We start from the raw sequence: 15,432 nt of genomic DNA on the forward strand, positions 1-15,432 counted from the left end.
TCTGGAGTCAGTCTGAACATCTACAGAGACTTTCCGTCGCCATGCCTGCTGCTTCCTCTGCCGCTCCCGCTGCCATTCCACCCAGCCCGGTGGCTCCTTCAGCTACAGGCTCCAAGCCACGATAGCCCTAACGTTATTTGGGGTGTCCAGGCACTTGCCGGTCCTTCCTGGTCCAGTGTTCCCTCATATTCAAGCTTCAGACCTCTTCTTTCCCCACCGTATAAACACGAGTGGCGTATATTATGGGGTTTCCTCCATCTAACATCAGTCAGGACCCCCACCAAAAACATGCACACATCACCATTGTCCGACCAGCAATAGACACCTGGTACCAGGTGCCCGGGGGAAGGACAAGGGGGAAGGACAAGCCAGGATGGGAGAAATGTAGAGGCCACATTTCACTGGCCACCACCCAAAAAAGTGTGTGTGTGTGTGTGTGTGTGTGTGTGTGTGTGTGTGTGTGTGTGTGTGTGTGTGTGTGTGTGTGTGTGTGTGTGTGTGTGTGTGTGTGTGTGTGTGTGTGTATATATGCATGTGTTGTAGTGTGGTGTGTCATGTGACGAATAAAGATTCTTCTTCTTCTTCTATTTTTTAGCTCCTCTCCAGCCGAGGTAAGCAATGGGGAACGGCTAACTGGGAGAATGAATCTGTAGTGCAGGAAGGTTCATAACCACAACACGAGAGGCACCTAGGGATCTTTTTAATCTCAGCCTGGTAGGGCGCACGATTTCGGAGTACTCCATTGAATTCCGGACTGCCACAGCAGAGATTAAGTGGAACGCTCCCTTGGATGCCTTTTATCATGGATTGCTGGCATTAAGGATGAGTTGGCAGCGCGGGAACTCCCGGCAGACCCTGCTGATTTTGTCGCTCTTGCTGTCCGCATAGACAGATCTCTCTGGGAACCGCAGAAGGAGAGGGCCCACGCAGCTAGGCCGGTCTCAGTTCTCTGCTACAGAACTACAGCACTGCTTGTAGGAGAACTGTTGGCCATTTTGTCTCCACCTTCTCAGTAAAAGCCACGGCTCACTAGTATTCCAGAGGGCGCTGGTGAGTCGAACTGTGAACTCAGCATGGAGTAGAGGCTAAGAGGCTACCCTCTTAGCCTCTACTCCATGCTGAGCTGTTCTGCTCGGGGCAAGGACTCCGGCTGTCGGTTCTCATCGACTCTGGTGCAAACTCCGACCTGATAGACATTCAGCTCGCCTATCAGGTCACTCTGAAGAAGCCCATCAGAGCCACTGCCCTCGATGGTCAACTTCTGTGCACGGTGGTCCCCCAGATGGCTCCTCTTCGCTTGAACCTATCAGGCAATCATTTTGAGACCATTACATTTCACCTGATTAATGCCCCTCAGCAGCTGGTTATTTTGGGCTACCCATTGCTTAAGGAGACACAACCCTCACATAGACTGGGAGGCAGGGACCATGTTACAATGGAGTAACAACTGTCATGGTGTCTGCCTACAATCTGCTTGCTTGCCCATGTCTAAACCCTCTATCTCCACTGAGTTCCCTGATTTTTCTGGAGTTCCCTCAAATTATCTGGACCTGAAGGGGATGTTCAACAGATCTCGGGCAACAGCAGGCCACCTCACCGTCCCTATGACTGCACTATCAACCTTTCAGGCTCCTCAACTCCCAGGGGTTATGCCTTTTGGACTTACCAATGCCCCTGCTGTTTTTCAGGCTATGGTGAACGATGTGCTGTATAATCTGCTGAATGTCAGTGTGTTAGTTTACCTGGATGATGCTCTCATCTTCTCCAAGTCTCCTCAGTAACACATGCAGCACGTTCTGCCTGAGCCCCATTAAAGAACTGTTAGGTCTACTTGATTGTATCCGTGGTCGTGCTGTTGGGTTCATGTCTGTCTCAGCCATTACAACAGGTACATTTAAGCAATCAAACTAATCGTGAATACACTGATTCACAATTAGAAAATAATTTAGTTTATTAATTAGCAATGCCCTCAAATAAATGAATAGCGGTTAAATTCTTTCAATTTCTTGTTGTGTGTTTCCCCAAAACCAGTTTAAACCCCTTGTTGAATGCAAACTATGATGACGCTATGATGGATTGTTTATGTGTCATTAAGGTTTGTGTTTTATTGATATCTGGACCTCCAGTGCATGGATCATGGCATGAATTACTATATTGCATGAATATATATTAGTCCTGTGATGGAAAAATGGAAGTGGAAAATATGACCAGACAAAATCAATATCGTCCGATGCAAAGCACACAAGATGAGTTTTCTTAAGATATGACATAAACAACTTTGGTTAATTATGCAACTATAAAAATGGTATTTGTGGTGGAAATTTACCACTGCATGCATCCAAATTTATATATTTGTACCCATGGGTGAGACAAATCAAATAAAGAATTGATTCCACAACATCTTCAACCTTAGTATAATTGTGGCAGTTTCTCCTACCATGCGCCACCCAAGTGGTGTGTTCAGGGACCTCCAGCACAGAGACACAGAAGACGGGGCTTGTAAACATCAGTTTATTGTAGAGAGTGGGCCAGTTGGAATAATAGTAATTAAATCAGAAATAAAATTCAATTTTTGGTTAAAGCTACAAATTTGCCTCTTTTCAAACAAGGAAAAATAAGAGAACACCAATTGACACAAAGGAAATTTCAGGGTTGAAAGAAAATAAGAGAAAAGTATCCAATGTAAAATAAATTTAAAACAAACAATAAATAAAAATCACAATCAACATTTTATATTTAAAAAACTAATTACAATGGGGTTGTGCAACAGCAAAACCAAGGACGATAATACACCTACAGGTCCAAACAATTTTATGTAAAAAAATTTATGGCCAACAAAGATTGACTCAAATAGGTGAATGAGTAAACTGCCACAGTTTCCCCGCAGGAGGAGTTTCAGTCTCACACAACTGGAACACTTGAGGCAAAGTCTATGACGTAGAGAATTACAGGCCGAGAAAAGAAAGAGAGGGCGGAGGTTTACAGAACATTGGCAGGCTTATGGTATGTGATTGCAGGAAGCTCAGACTAGGGATAGAAAGACTAGAGAAGGGAAAGGTACAGTACACACCTGTGTCTCAGTTTCTCAAAGTACAGGACCACGACCTCCTGGACACATGGCCATGTCGACCCCCCTCCCGTTGCCCAGCCAAATCCTGCCCAACATCCACCCATCCCACCCATGGTCTTCGCACCACCTCCACCTTACAACTACCAGCCCGACAACCGGCGCCAAACCTGTTATCACTACTCCACACCCGCTCTGGACAACTCTACGGGGCTGAGGGACAATCTGGGGACATCCCAGAGACTCCAAAGTGCGGCATGTACCCGATGATAGCCGTTGTTCCTTTCACCATCGCAGACATCACGCAGCACTACCCCGACCACAACAACAGCGATGACCCTGACTGTCTTGTCCACCACCCTGTCGTTAGAAAGGTGGCTAGGTCTATGAGACCCCTGTGCCGGCTTGTCTAATGTCATTAACAGCCAAGAAGCTTTCCCGGAAGCAGTAGTTGACCATGCCCTACAGACCTGCTTACCTAATACTTATGTATGGAATAAAGTCCTTACCAAAATAAGTCCACCGGGATCTTACAAATTCCTCAACTGCGACCGTCGAGTTAAGGAATGCATTAAATTGCATTAAATCTGTGCGGTGCCCGTGCTCCTAGCAGTAAAATTTGCTCAGTTTTGTAGGCAATAATATGAGTTTTATCAGGTTTGTTTTTAGCATCATTAAGTTTCTTTGTTGTCGATGATGTGCAGATGAAGAAGGAATCTCAGCTGACGCTGACTTGCTATAATTATACGTTTATTACAAGGGAGGACAGCATCAAACCAGACTTGCCATGGATGGCAGAACAGAACAGAAGAGGTTGTCTAATATACTTGTACAGAGATAACATAACACATCTGGTTCCAATCCATAGGCCTCAGCTCAGCCCCTGTCTAACATGAATCTAAACATATTCCACTTCTCCCCTCACAGGGCCCCCAACGTAAACACTCTAATGTTGACGTTCTCCGTGTCACTTTAGAAGCAACATATGTTAATCTTTCATGGGAGCTCAGTCTCCTTCTTCACCCCAAACATTCCAGACACCTCCAGACACCTCATATTTCCCCCTTTCGAGACTACACAAAGTCTCGAAAGAAAGAAGATTATGCACTTATGATGCTAATTGGCTTAATAGAAATCACATTCTAACAAACAAAATGATTAAAATGTACCCAACAGTAAATTTGTAGAGTCTGAGAACGAAAAACCCATCTGGCAGCTTCCTTTCTTAGTACATCCATCAAACAATCTAGACAGGAAAACTCTTCTCATGGTCCATTTGCACCAGGCAACCACCTATTGTACTCTAAATCAATTAACAGAAAAAGAAGAAGGGTTTAAAAAACTGTATAGGATGTTACATATAAATGCATACATTTAGAACCTCAGAAATAAATCAAAAAATGTTTCCAAAGTCAGGCTGGTCAACCCATCGGACCTTCCAGTGGACTGTTCCCTGCCTAATACCAATGTCCCTCAAGACTGTAAAAAAGAAAACACCTGAGGTCCCAATGTATTCACTTCACCCTGTTACAGAAAACTTCAAAGAAAACAATTCTAAATCAAAGTAATATGTCTTGCTAAAAATATCTAGTGTAGAGTACAGAATATTCATCAATAAATACAGGTTACATTGTAATAAACAAACTCCAATGTTATAAAAACATGCAGGACACATATGTATGTATTGAACTGTTGCTTTTTAACACCATCAACTTTTAATGATATTTCACTCGACACCCCTGATCATGATGTCCTCATTCAGGATCCGCCGTCCATTTTCATCCTCCATTTTTGAATGTCCATGTTTGAGTGTTCAAGTCCATTAGACTGTTAGGACACAGCCACCTTCTGACTGGTCCTGAAAGAAAAAATCACCAGCCAGTATCTTGCACAAACATCAAATACAGTATAATAATTTCACTTTTGCATTATACTTTAACATTATTCCAATATATGATTAAAATTATCCATTTGCCCCCTTTGTCCATGCTTTTCCCAGTCAAAAATAGTACTGAGTATATGACGGAATCAGATATTCAGATTGGATATTTCTCTACTAGTGTTAGCTCCTCCTTCATCACTATTTCCTCCTCATCTTCACTGAAGTCATTACCACCCAAAAGTGGCATCTGAACATTTTCTCCCAGCATTACAATTCGTACCCATCTCAATATTATGGCCTTAGCAAAGGTCAACAACACCGTACAAAAACAAAACATCACACACAGTGATAGAAGAGCAGCCCCCAGAACCTGAACTACTATACAGTAGCTCCTATGGGTCCTAATTTATCTTGCAACCAAGCATTAGCTGACCACCCAGTTCCTTTTGATGGCCCAAATGCATCCCTTATAAGTTTCAACGCATCTATGACAATAGTCATGTTATCGACGACATCAGGGATCAACGTATAACAAGCATTTACGGTTGGATTTAAAGCCATGCAGAGGCCACCCTGCCTGGCCAAAATATAATCAAGAGCCATGTCGTGTTTCAGCAACGTCAATCCATGGCTCCTCTGGGTGTTTGACAAATACTCAAAACCTCTTATGGTCTCATTTGCAAAACCCTGTAGGGTATATTTGATACTATCAATATGATCAGCTAAGAATGTGACCCCATACCATGGAAACAATCCTATGGCCCATTTTTCTCCTAAAGGGTTACTTTAATGATAACACTCCAAATTGTGAAACTGGGCCAAGTCTCTTTTCTCCCAACTATCAGCAGTCCTTGTAGAGTTACCCTCATCTGGCTCTTGTCCCTTCCGGATAACAAAAACATCATAAGGAAGTTTCAACTGTGCCATATAGCAACATCCAATCCACCCATATGGCAGAAATAAGTATGCTTTATCATCACATACCCACCAAATATCTTTAAATGTTCCTATAGTCACATTACCCGGTAAAGTTTGATTCTTTATGCTTCAAGTTTTACTCTGTTGACGATGTGGTGCATGAAAGGTCATTGTATATGTGTCATCAACCGGCCTTTGTACACTTTGTCCAAATTGCATCATGAAGCTTTCACATTCTGATATTCCCATAAACATACCATCTCCACCATGAGTATAATTTGAACAAAAACAAGCTCTACATTTCTCAGGTGTCACTTCCATAGCATCTGGTATTGCTGTTCTAATATCTTCATACTTATCAAGAAGATTTAAATATGCTAATTCTTTCAACCAGGAACACCTACGTCCAGGTCTTAATAGATGGGCCGACACAGCCATCCATATTTCATTCGCTGCTTGTTGTTTGAATAGCAGCCGCGATAACACATTACTTTGACATTCAGGCGTCAAAGGTTCAGGTACTGTCTCTAGAATTGAAGGCCATGTGCCCGGAGCTGGAACTCTCACCACACACGGACAATTCGAACTAGTATTCATTTTAAGGAAGTGAGTTATCTGTTGGAACCACAGATTTCTATTTGCCCACGGGTCAGCTATTTGCAGCAGCAAGGAATCAAACCCATATGCTTTCCACACGGTTTCTCGCTTCTGTAAAGCATGAAGATGTTCAGTCGTGTCTTTAGATGTCCACTCAGCATCAAGAAATTCCTTGACCACATCTGACAGTCATCTGAACTAATTCACCTGAATCCCTATCAATCTCCTCAGCAATTGGTTCTCTAATTACAGAGCTCTCCTGGGTATTGTTCAAATTTATTACCAACGTCACCATGGGCTTCTGAGTTATATTTACCAACTTCTTAAATGATGGGGATGTAGTGATAGGTGTCAGCGTCTTATCTACAGACTTTGTAGACACCGAAAAAGTCCTTATTGTTTTATTGGTAGCGGATCTCATCCTCACAACCTCACTTGTATGATTACCAGGAGTTACAGACGTAGAAGTTGTCATCATCGTTGTTGTAACATCCTTTTCTGCCAATGTTGTAGCTAGAGTAGTAACTGGCGATGATACGTTAATACTACTAGTTATTCCCCGAGCTAAGGTAATAGATGTCATCGGTCCAACAATCACCCTTGGTGTAACTAGTTGCTATAAATTTCTTGAGCAATCGTACTTATTTCTTCTTTTACTACAAGCATTATCTTATGAGTTCTATATCCTGCTTCCCAATAATTGCCTTGGGATATATTTAAACTCTCTATCCAAATATGTGCATGTATATTGTCCTTGATCTTCCCATATGTATATTATATATTAGCTATGACAAGCGAACAGTCATCTTGAACTTTAACCCATTTCCTGTCATAATACAACATATACTTTTGTTGATCGCGAGGCACACTGCTAACATCAGGTCCTGTTAGCACTATGTCTTCACCACTTGTATTTTTCCATTTAGGGGGATTATTTCCACCAGTATTCCATTTACTACATTTACATGGAAGGTGAGCTGCATTTCCTAATTCAGTTCTAATCACAGTGTTTGCAGAAATAGGAGTTGTAGAAATCATCTGAGGCGCAGCAGTAGTTAACCGCAATACCTCTGCAACATTAGTAACTTTCAGAACCAGAGGTGGACGTCTGCTTTATTTTTTCAGTTGGTGGGAGAGTTGATACTTCAGTTGTCAATTTTCCTACTTCTTTAACAACCGCGGGCTCTACAATTTTACTTTAATTTAGTACCACAAGAGTCACAATTTTGGATCCGTAGTCTGGCCTTGTTTGCGCTCCATCCTCTCTCACATTCACTAATTTTGGATCATAATAAGAACACTTGTAGTCACCTCCTCTTGTTTTTGGCTGTCAGAGACATATGTGTGTATTCTCTTATACAGTGCAGCCATATAGTTAACATACACTCACCTTTCATCTTCTAAAAGGGCTAAGCTTGGACCCTTTCCACTTGTGTGCAAACAAGGTGTTGGTATCTGTCTACCCGTAGCCAACTCATGGGGTGTCATGCGCAAATCATGGAGCCCACTTGAACGGCACACCATTAATGCCAACGGAAGCGTCTCTACCCAATTCAGACCTGTGTGCTGACAGATTTTAACAATACAATTTTTCAGCACACCATTCATTTTTTCACCAACACCTTGGCTTTGCAGATGATAAAAGCTCCTAGACATTGTTTAATTCCCAATTTTTGCTGAATTAATTTTACTGGTCTATCCACAAACTCTTTCCCATTATCTGAGGATATGCGATCTAGAAGTCCCCACCTGCTCATGACACAAAAACTTGGCAACTGACTGAGCATCTTTACGCTTGGTTGGACATGCCTCAGGCCACCGTGAAAATCTATTCACGACGACTAACATGTATCTTTTACCTCCTACTGGTCTTATCATGTCAACAAAATCCACAACCAACTTCGACAGGACCTGTCGGAGCTTTGACTACTGCTTAACCAGCACTCAATGTATCTCCTATTCGATAGCAGGACGCATCAGTCCACATCCACATCTGACACATGCGGTGGGAAAGCTTGCAAGTCTGATCTGAGCTTTGCATATCTCTCTACTTCCTAAACACAATCATGTGGCTCCCCATCCTCTGGTGTTGGCAAATTCTCAGCTGGATTTACCGTGACACACCTTACTAAGGTGACATCTTCCTCCTCTAAGAGCCTATGTTAGTCTCTTAGCCTAGACATAGTCAATGTACATTTACCAAAATTCAAAAGATTTCTGAGACTATGATGGGTAAGAATTGTCACTGGGTAACCCATAGTTACTGATGATGCTTCATCATACATTAGATAAACTCCCACCATTGCTCTCTAGCACAGGGGTAGCCCCAATTCTACTTCTGAATAGGCAGTAGAATAATACGAAACAGATTGAGGACTTATCCCTGTACCTGTTGGCTGACAAAGAACTGCACATGCATATTTACCCCCAGTGGATGTAGCCACAAATAGCAAAAAGTTCTTAGAGTAGTCTGGCAATGCTAGCGCCGGAGCTTCTTGTAACCTCTGTTTGATCGTCTCAAATGCCATATGACCTTCCTGCGTCCAGGTGAGGTTACCATGGAGTTGAGCATTCTCAGTCTCTTTTATCATGGCTCTCAAAGGCCCTGTTAGGCAGGCATAATCTTCTACCCAGGCTGAAGAATATCCCACAATACCAAGAAAAGTCATCATCTCTCTGACTGTTCTAGGCTTTGGTGCCGTTTGAATGGCTTCCAAATGACTCTCAGAGATGCTTCTGTGTCCATGGGTTATTGTTTGACCCAAATAAACTACTTTTTCTTGACAATACTGCAGCTTCTTCTGAGAGGCCTTGTGACCTTTGTCTGCCAATAGCGGCAACAGTTTAAATGAGTCCTCATGGCACGTTTCCTTATCTGGTGAACAGATGACAATGTCATCCACATACTGGATGACATTGTGAGGGCTATGTTTGAATCCTTGAGGGAGCCTCTTGTACTTGAAGGTTTGTCCTTTGTATGTGAATCCAAACAACCCTTGACTGTCTTTGCTCAGTGGAACACTGAAAAATGCTCCACACAAATCCAACACTGTGAAGTGTGTAGCCTCTGGAGGAATTTGGGCTAACACGGTATATGGATCTGGTACATGTGCTGGAAAATCCGCCACCACTTCATTTACCACTCTTAAATCATGTACCAAGCGATAAGACTCATCTGGCTTCTTTAGAGGCAATATAGGTGTGTTACTCTGAGGATCTTAACATATTTCCACCACACCTGCTTTTAACAGTCCTTCACTTTGTGGTTCAATCCCTTTGATTGTGTAGTTTCTTGATGAATTTGATGTGTTGATGAAGAAGGAGAGACCGCTGACGCTGACTTGAGTAAAATAATAGATATATTACAAAAGAACAGCCTCAGACCAGAATTTGCCTAGGAAGTCCAGGAGAGAACCAAGCCGGAAGGATTCTCTGTCGAATGACACTCAGGCAGGTGCTTTTATGCTAAGCCAGAGACAGCGTTGACCCTCTGATTCCCCTACATAGGTCACCGTTCACGTTTTTGACTCCCTTATCACCGGGACCCCTGACAATGGGCTCTGTCTCTCTCTTGAGACCCCTGGCATCATCTGTTAATAATTATTATTTCATACAATGGGGACTGTCTTGGGATGCCACTCAGACACCTCAATTGCCTCCTCCTTTAGTGGGTACTGGTTCTTCCAAGGAGGTTTGGTTCCTGGTCGCAGTTCAACTCTCATCGGTTGGGCTGACTTCACAAGTCCAATGTCAGTACTATGTCGTGACCACAAACATTCTGGAATTTGTTGCAGCATCTCCTCTCTCATACTGTCTGAGTCTAATTTAGCGCTGAACATTGACTCATGTGTCATCTGTACCACTTGTGTTTGTCCTTGTCCTTGAGCTGAGGTCATGGGGATGGTGGCTCAGGCTGTAGAGCTGGTGGTCTAGTGATCCAAAGGTTGCTGGTTCAAGCCCAGGCTCCTCCTGCTAGCATGCTGTAGTGTCCTTGAGCAAGACACTTAACCCCTAATTGCTCCTGATGGCTGCGTCCGTCAGCGTTTGAACAACTGTAAGTCACTTTGGATAAAAGCGTCTGCTAAATGACTAAATGTAATGTCATGATTTCCATGAACTTCTGTTCTTCACTCATCCAGATAGCAAGATTCTCCTTTATTGGTACAAAAATGGCTTCCTCAGCTTCTGCCATCATTTCTCCTGTATGCTCCTGCTCAAATCCTTCAGCCACCATTAAAGTCACCTGTGGCACACTTTTCTCAATGTCATGCTCCTTTTCAAGATACTCATCAGTGTTTATCTTTATAGCTGCTCCTTGTGGTCCCAAAATTATGCAGCACGAGGTCAGCTGAATATGCTTGGGTTGACTACTCAACCACTCCTCCTCCGGATCAATTTGCCAGCTTTCTTAAAATATTTAAGCGTGCAATGATGTGGATACTCAGAGGGCTTAGCATCAGGCATATTTGCCACAATGAACTGCACCCACATCTTGGCTGGTTCTAATAGCTCTGGACTAAGATTTCCAATCCAATATACTGAAGAAGTCTCGGTCTCTGGTGCCATAAATAATTGGTGGTAGACATCAGGTGGCACGACCACCAGACAGCCGTCCGGTGTACACCGTATTGTACAATTTAGTTTGCACATAGCATCTCTTCCCAAGAGTGCAATGGGCGTATGTTCTGACACCAATATAGGAAGTGTGATTTTCCGATTTTTGTAGTGGAGCTCAATTGGTTTTGTGAGAAGAATCAGCTGTCTCACACCCTCCGTGCGTCTCTTTCCTTTCCTACCTTTGTTTTGATTTACTTTATATGTGGACACAAGCACCTTCATTGTTTTAATCACATCCGGGTTAAGAGTTCCTTCAACTGGCCACGGTTGTTCAATGTCAGGCCAACACTTGCTCCATTTTCCTGATATTTTTGCAATATCTTTAATAAGGGGATTACTCTTTTGCACTCCATCAACAGCAGTGATTGCTTTTGTAATTTTAGTATCCATTTTTGACATCTTATTTTCTTTTATTGTAAATCGAATTGAATTATTTGAAAATGATTTATAAAGCACCGTGTAATCACACTCCTTCCCACTTATAAAAGCAAATTCACTTGTTCATCATCTGTTGCATCTGATCACACACATGTATCTTAAATTATCAAAATTATATCAATGTTCAATCTCAAAACATACTCAGATGTCAGGTGTTCGAGCTTTCCTGCAGCCGTGGGGTGTCTATGCAGCTGCGGAGCTCGGAGGGGGCTTTGGGGCATTACAGGTTGAGAAGTGAACTCCACTTGCAGACTAAGTGTCCTAGATGCAATAGCATACAACTACTCTGTGTTATATGCCTAGCATGCTGACAGAACAGGTAAAAAAAAAAAGAAAAAAAAAAAAAACCCAGGGTGGGCAACCTATTGTGGGCCATAACATTTTTCAAAAAGGCCATTTCCGGCCCACTGGTCGCTAGTTGAATAGGCCTGATGTATTGTTTATGTGTCAGTAAGGTTTCATGTGTTTTATTGATGGACGAACCTCTAGTGCATGGATCATAGCATGTAGTAATATATTGCATGAATATATAGAATAGCAGTTCTTCAGTGAACCTCCTGCGCACCATAGCAAAATAAAAATATATCACAAAAGTTATGCAAAAAAATGACTTTTATTGAATAATGAAAATACAAATATAAAATTTAGTTCATATAAAAATATTAATACTGGAACATTAAGACAAATACATTGAGGTAATCTTGCATGTCCAACCATAAAAAAAAAATACAAACATAATAATCATTCTCATACATATTTCTCAACAAGGACACCTCTATTCTACTTTTCTATTAACAAAAACAATCTTATATGGTGGCTGATGCATTGTTCTTACAGATAGGACAGGGCAAAGACATCAGCTGGCTGCAAATAATCCCCCTAGAGGAACAATAAAATCACTATGAGAAAAAATAGTTTACATCATCATTGAAATAATTAATCTCAAGGACAAACTTTGTAGTCCCCCCAAAATGTACCACAAAAACCTCTGTGGGACGTATGACTAGCTGAGATGATGAAACAATGGAACATGATCAATACCATCAGATTTTCTTCAATTCTTAGAAGCTTCTCTGAAACCTGAAAATTACAGAATGAAACAGATGGCACCACTTAGTCCCCTGAGAACATCAATTAATTAGTCAACAAAGCAAGTAGGAACACACTCGGACCAGTAGTTGCAATATCAAGTGTGGGGAATACAACAGAATACAGGGGGAGAATATGTTAAAGATGGCTAGTCCATGCACTGTAACACATACTGTGGAAACTCAGGGCGTATAAATTAACATTAAGGTATTGAGCTGTACAAAAATTTGAATCATTCTAATTTGGTTGCAAAGGCTAGAAATTAGATGAATAGGGCCAATTCTAGTTCTTTGATTGAAAAGACAGATTCAATGCCACTTAAGCTCAAATTGGAGTAGGAACACAGTCTGGGGATTATGGTGTAATGAACAGATCAATCCATGGAATTGTACCACAGATGATCAAACATGAGAAAAAAGTAATTTGTAGAATTGCATGTTCAATGGGGGTGGAGTAGAATTATTAGAGGAGCATGGTTTGATTTCACTTAACTATCCTTCAAAGAATGCTTTTGCCATTTACCTGGAGTGAAGTACGGCGTTCCAAAGGAAAGGCGATGCATGGCATCTGCCTGAGCATGCTGGACTGGAGCAGTAGTGGCACCTTCAGCGGTTGAAAGCGTGGTCATAGATACAGTCGGCATAAAGTTATAGCTAGCTGGCAATAGAGAGACCGGTCCCACCAGAGGGTTTGGAAGGATTTTTTGGTTAACACTCTGATTTGAGACAACATTGTTGCTGTATGTATTAGGTCCTGAACATTGCAAACTGTTAAAATTGTCTGGGTAGCCGAATGAACAAATACCATAGGAGGTGTCACCAGAGACACAAGGCGGTGAGTCAGTGTTTGGCAAAGAGTATGATGACAGCCGATTTGACTTTTCCCAAAGAATCCATGGTATCGTCTGTGAAGTTGTGCATCCGGGCACCTGTTCTGGCACTTGTGGAGGGAAAACCTGCCTTTTTTGGATCCCCCCAGGAAAAGCCACACTGTGGTGTGCATTCAAGGGATACACAGGGGGGCTGTTGAAGGCCGGCACAGAGGAACCATAGGTTACATCGGGATTTGGGATGTGGAAAGTGTGAGGGGGCTGATATACGCTAGTATTCCAGGGATACTGTCCTGCAATGTAGCTCTCACTGGATTGAGGGTTACTGATGCTTGCTGGTACAATTGGAGGTACATTTTGAGTGTGGTTATTCTCACTGTGCCCTGATTTGCTATAACCAACTGGAAACTGCTGGTTAGAGGGGTTTAAGCTGGCTGATTCGCTGGTTAATAGATCTGGGCTCATCGTAGGCAGACAGCTGTATCTTGCTGTATCTTTATCATTCTTTGGGTGTATTAGCTGACTGGGATTTGGAATATTGGCATTAGGTGAGCCAGGTTCAAATTGCTTGGTGGCTGGATATCCGATGTAGGAGTGAGCAGTGGTATTTTGCAGCGGCTGTGGCTCTCTCCGGTAGACGCTACTGATTTTAGGTGGACTGGAAAGGTGTAAGTTCTTTCCTAATAGCTGGTAATCAGTAGGATTACCAGTTCCAGCACAGTCCCATGAAGAGTAGTTGTCAGTGGGGAGAACACAGTTGGACTTAGCGGCAAGGGGTTCATTTTGAGAGTTGCTGTTTACTGAAGGGTCTTTATTTGCAAGTTTTCTCCGTTTCACAGGAGTGTGTGATTTAGGGGCGGGGGTCAATTTTGAATCCCATCTTCGCCTTGGCACTGGATTTGATTTTGTCTGGTCATTTGAATCCCGTTTTGTCCTTTTAATCGCTTCCCCCTCACTTGCAGAGGGAGAGGCTAGGGGAAGTAGAGATTTTGAGCTTGCCTCCAGCTGTTTCAGGCATAAATTGAGTTGTGTGTGTGGCAGAGTCTCTTGGGCTTGAGCAATGCGCCTCGGTCCTGCAAAGTGGTTTCCACTTATCATTTCGCAAGTACTTTCAGCAGAGCGCTGGGAGACATCAGAATAGTTTGAAGCGGAAAGTGTTTCACTACGGGCAAAAGGGCTGCTTCCTTTAAACCTATCCAGATCCTCTTCTACAGACAAGTCCTCTAAATTGTCTTTAACCACTTGGCCAACTTCTGGAAGCAAAAGGTGGGTGGGGGATACATTTAAAAGCAAAAAGTAAATAAAAGAAAAGTAATCTTATTAACAGACATTCCATACCAAGCGACCATGTAATAAAGCAATTTATTTCAAATGGCTATCCACACTTCACTGCATTCGTACCTTGGTGCCGTTTGTCGGTAATGCAGGTCACAAGCTCAGACTGATTTTGACTCTTGTAGATAGCCTGGAGTCTGCACAGAGCTGACAACACAAGATATAGTATGTAAAACATTAATTTAGATCAGTAGCTATTTTATAATATTAAACAGAAAAAATTTGTTCGTTGCCGAGACCTACTACCTGTACCTTTTTCAAACGTCATCATTTGGATCATGTTGAAATCCTCCAACGACAGCTGTACCTTCTGAAAGACATGAGCAAATCAGGAAATTGATCTGAACAAGGAAGAAAAGGTTTCTACATCTTAAAAAATGTTATTTACACTGAAGTCTGATCACTTCACTGGAGAGTGCAGTTTTATTTTTTTAAATCTTCAATTAATGTTTTCAGGCTGTTGTGGTTTCAGGTTTTCCCTCAAGCTAAGGTTATGCTGACCTGGGAAAGAATGCTGATGCTTTCTTGTGTATTTGACATCTTGTAAAATGCATTTTGAAGTAAGTTTTCTGTTTTCATATTAACATGGTCTTTTCACAGGAGCACAGTGGCAATTACAGAGAGAAAACACAAAAGAGAAAAACAAAATATGCTTGGACT

At 42.2% G+C, this 15,432-nt stretch overlaps 1 protein-coding gene across 5 annotated transcripts in view; it reads right to left on the reverse strand.

Annotated features, from left to right (window-relative positions):
* Positions 1–12,193: 12,193 nt before the first annotated feature.
* Positions 12,194–15,432, reverse strand: part of LOC307241957 (uncharacterized protein) — a 22,210-nt gene continuing 18,971 nt past the window's right edge. For 2 of the 5 annotated variants that reach the window (XM_080016246.1, XM_080016249.1), the window contains 3 exons: positions 15,025–15,082; positions 14,839–14,919; positions 12,194–14,690 (listed from right to left, as the gene is read on the reverse strand). In XM_080016246.1, the coding sequence (XP_079872372.1) occupies positions 13,096–14,690; positions 14,839–14,919; positions 15,025–15,082 (1,734 nt within the window). In that variant the 3' untranslated portion in view covers positions 12,194–13,095. The remainder of the gene's footprint in view (positions 14,691–14,838; positions 14,920–15,024; positions 15,083–15,432) is intronic. The other 3 variants (XM_080016248.1, XR_013844576.1, XM_080016247.1) reach the window with 3 other exon arrangements.

Source organism: Zeus faber (genome assembly GCF_960531495.2).
Source record: "Zeus faber genome assembly, chromosome: 1".
Taxonomy (NCBI): Eukaryota; Metazoa; Chordata; class Actinopteri; order Zeiformes; family Zeidae; genus Zeus; species Zeus faber.